The 4,106-nt window shown below is 48.5% G+C and overlaps 1 protein-coding gene across 1 annotated transcript; it reads left to right on the forward strand.

The window, feature by feature from the left end:
* Positions 1-67: 67 nt before the first annotated feature.
* Positions 68-2,974, forward strand: NFKBIA (nuclear factor of kappa light polypeptide gene enhancer in B-cells inhibitor, alpha; the record flags this gene model as incomplete). Its single annotated transcript, XM_010012988.1, has 5 exons — positions 68-176; positions 689-899; positions 1,391-1,479; positions 1,597-1,857; positions 2,322-2,974. Coding segments are annotated over 5 exons (718 nt in total), but the record flags the coding sequence as incomplete, so codon positions are not given.
* Between the last annotated feature and the right edge of the window lie 1,132 nt (positions 2,975-4,106).

A 4,106-nucleotide genomic window follows, 5' to 3' on the forward strand; every position in this document is an offset into this window, starting at 1 on the left:
GGGTTAACGTGGGGTTTGAGGGGTTTGGCGTGGGATGTTTAGATTTTTATTATTTCCTCCCCTGCAGTTTTCTCCACTTGGCGATTATTCACGAGGAAAAAGCCCTGAGCCTGGAGGTGATCCGACAGACGGCTGGGGACCGTGCTTTCCTGAACTTCCAGAACAACCTTAGCCAGGTACTTGCACCTCCGCAGCCCCAGATACGGATCAGACCCTGACACCCCACAAAAGCCTTCCGGGGAATTTCACTCCCCCTTCCCCCAACTCCTCTTTTGTTTTTTTAATTGATGGAATCAATTAAATCAAAGCCTACTTAAATCAAAGCGTGCGTTCAGGGAAGTCCCCAGCTGGCTCCAGCCAGTGTTACGACAACACTTCCTCTACCCCGAGAGCGGCACTTAACACCCGCATTTTTCAAATGTGATGCAATGGGTTGCATCCCTCTTTACTGGGATGTTAATGATACCTTTCATATGGATTGACTGTTGGGTATCCAAAGAGCCCTAAGTTCATAACTTCCAGACTAAAGGGCAACTCTACAGTATGTTGGGAAGCGTAAGGAGCTGAGTTCACGGGGTGTGATTTTAACTGGGGGCACAAACCACCAAGCGATTGAGGGGTCCGTCCAGATGTTGCTGCCAAGTTTGGGGTGTAGCTTACAGATCTGCATTTTCTCTTTTGCCTGCAGACTCCTCTTCACCTGGCAGTGATCACTGACCAGCCTGAAATTGCTGAGCATCTTCTGAAGGCCGGATGCAACCTGGAAATCAGGGACTTCCGAGGAAACACCCCTCTGCACATCGCCTGCCAGCAGGGCTCCCTGAGGAGCGTCAGTGTCCTCACCCAGTACTGCCAGCCTCACCACCTCCTCGCTGTCCTACAGGCAACCAACTACAACGGTACGAGCACACTGCTGTACACTGATGTCATTGTGCTGTGCTGAGATTAAGGTTGATGTCCCATAGAGCCCAAAGACCTCTGGAGAGGTAGAGGAGGATCATTATGCCCGATTGAGAGTTGAGAAGCCCAAAGCACACAGCAGCGTCTTGACTTGTTCAAAATGTGACTTAGAGGCCTCCTCACTGTTGGTTATTGGTTCTCATGGCTTTGAACCTTGCATTTTCAGCAAGTAGTTCTGCAGTGCTCCTAGATTTTTTGGTTGCAGTAAGTTGCACTCAAACACTGGAATAAAGCCTCTAAGAACTCTTTCCAGAATCCCACCCTGTTATTCATACTTGCTGGAAGCTGGAAGGCTCTTATGGAAAATACTGTTTTGCCATGGATGAATCGCAAACTTAGATATCATCCTGTCCTATCATCTTGATTTTAACTGAATGGTAGGACATTAGGTTAAACTTACTCAAATTTTCCCTTCATTTGTGTTTTGCAGGACATACATGTCTCCATTTGGCATCTATTCAAGGATACCTGGCTGTTGTTGAATACTTGCTGTCCTTGGGAGCAGATGTAAATGCTCAGGTATGTAATGTATACAGTGAATTTAACTGAGCTGGGCTGCGTAGTCGTTAGAATCAACAGGTCTGTCGCGGGCTCTGGCTCTCCTAACATGCTAAACCTTGTGTTGTTTTCACGCAGGAGCCATGCAATGGCAGAACTGCACTACATTTGGCTGTCGACCTGCAGAATTCAGACCTCGTGTCACTTCTGGTGAAACATGGGGCGGACGTGAACAAAGTGACCTACCAGGGGTACTCCCCGTATCAGCTCACATGGGGAAGAGAGAATTCCAGCATACAGGAACAGTTGAAGCAGCTGACCATGGCCGACCTGCAGATGTTGCCAGAAAGTGAGGATGAGGAGAGCAGTGAATCGGAGCCTGAATCAACAGAGGATGAAGTAAGTAGCTATTTGCACCTTTTCAAGGCAAGGGGCAATCCTGCCCCTTGTAGGTTTTCTTGTTGGTGCTGCTGTGATGGCGTGCTCCAGTGATCTCATACGTATATAACACATGCGTATAAATTGCCCATAAAGTAAGGTTACACTATCAACCATCAAGCATATAAATAGAAAAAGAATAAAAAGTAAAAAATAACATGAGGGAATGTTGCTTCATGCAACACTGGTCTATTGCTGACACCTACAGAACCTGTGAAATGAAATTCAAGGTAATGGATGGTTTTCTCCTCCGTAGTATTTGTTTTGCTAACATTCTTAGTACTGTTAAATGGCAAACGTAACCATTTCAGTGTAGAAATTTTACACGCTGCTGAAGTCAGGGCATGCAGAATTTGGCAGTTAGCCCAGAGTGGATACGATACTCCCAGAGTTTTTCATTAACAGCCTTTTGGGTTTTTTTGCAGCTTATGTATGATGACTGCCTCATTGGAGGACGACAGCTAACATTTTAAAGCAGAGCCTTCTGTGGAAAGAAGTGACTGTGTACATGTGTATAGAAAAAGGATTGACTTTTCATTTAAAAAGAAAGTCACAATGCAGAGGGAAAAACCAGGAGCGAAGTACTACACTGCCCAGCAAGGAGCACGTAATTGTGGCAGGACGGTTCCAGGTTCTGGCCTGTGTTTAAATACAGGAGTGGGATGTGTAACACCAGTAGAGATCTGCGATTATTCACACCATGTGATAAAGAGCCACACAGCCAATCTTCTCAACTCTGAAGGTAACCAGCTACACATCCAATCTGCTAGTTACAGCAAGCTGTCTAGTGGCATCGAGTACCACAAGGAATGCGTATCCTCTCATGACAAGGCAGGCATGTACCAGCACCCCATGCTCTTGGAGACTCTGTGTTATCTTCTGTTGGGCTGGTGGCTCTGCCTGGCCTTACTGACCAACCTCGGCTGCTCCCGGTGTCGTGTCCCAGGTGGAGGAGTCAAGCCAGGGGACTGGTGACCTCCTGGCTGTTAGGAAAAGTAGCAATAATGTTAACTGTGGGCATTGGAAACAGTATGTTTCACACCATGTGTGTCATAATTGCTACACTTTTTAGCAATTGTACATTGTGTAAATACTGTACATTTTTGTTTATAATTATTTTGGTACCTGTGAGATATGTATTTATTAAAAAAAGTCAGATTACTGTACCTGGTTTGTGAAATGGTTCATTACCCACCTCGTCGTCCTGAGCTACGGGGGAATCCACCTGCTTTGCTTTTTAAGAAACATTTAACTCCTCATAGACTGATGGGGTCACAGGCTCAGGGGTTTGAGGTGGTTTACCTCAGCAGCAGGAAGACATCTAAGAGCTTGCAGCTCCCAGCCCTTCTGCTGCAGCTAATTTTGGAAGATGTGGGTGTCGTTTCCGGTACCTGTGCCAACAGGCGGGTCGTGGGGCTGGGGTTCCCCCTCTGTCACCCAAGCACCAGGCCTCTGCTGCTACAGAGGGGTTCTGAGGTTGGCTGTGGCAGCACCCACCCACCCTTGTGGCACCTTTTGTTCCAGCTCCAGTAGTCGGCAGCTCCTGCCGGGACTTGCCAAGGGAGGCTGGAGTTTGCAGCACTGCTTGCCCTCTCGTTTATCACCTGGCCCAGCTCTGGTTTGAACTTGGACACCTTTGGATTTTCCAAAGGGGATTTCCTCAGGAAGAGGGAGCACACACCCGGGAACACGTGCTGCTGCCTTCCACCCCTGAAATTCAGGCATGGGGCCTCACCACCCTCCCTGCTGCAGGAGTTACAGCTCTCCCTGTCCAATGCAGAGCAGTGGAGGATGTGGTTTTAACCTGCTTCAGCTACTCCTGCGTGATTCCCTCCAGCATTCTAGCTGTTGGAATCACTTTGCTCAAATCCTCACCTGCACCTGATTATCTGTTGGCAGCACAGGACTAATCGTAGCCACAGATTTTAACCCATTGTATGACCCGTGGTGACCATGCCCCATTCCTTCTGTGCTGTAACCCCCTGGATGGGGATGAGGGGCACGGCAGAGCTGCTGACGCAGGATTGAGCTCTGCCAAGAGTGTTGGCCACAGGACTTCAGTGCTGCTGGCACCCAGCCCAGCTCAGGCCACTGGAGAAGGACAGAGTTCCAAGTTGCAGAGGGACACCCATTCCCTTTTCTGCTCCGCTCTCCCAAGGGGTTCCTGACGCACGACCTGCTCTAAGGAGGGGTCTCTGGTATGAGGAAGA

The sequence above is a fragment of the Nestor notabilis genome, unplaced genomic scaffold (genome assembly GCF_000696875.1).
Source record: "Nestor notabilis isolate BGI_N333 unplaced genomic scaffold, ASM69687v1 scaffold15444, whole genome shotgun sequence".
Classification (NCBI taxonomy): domain Eukaryota; kingdom Metazoa; phylum Chordata; class Aves; order Psittaciformes; family Psittacidae; genus Nestor; species Nestor notabilis.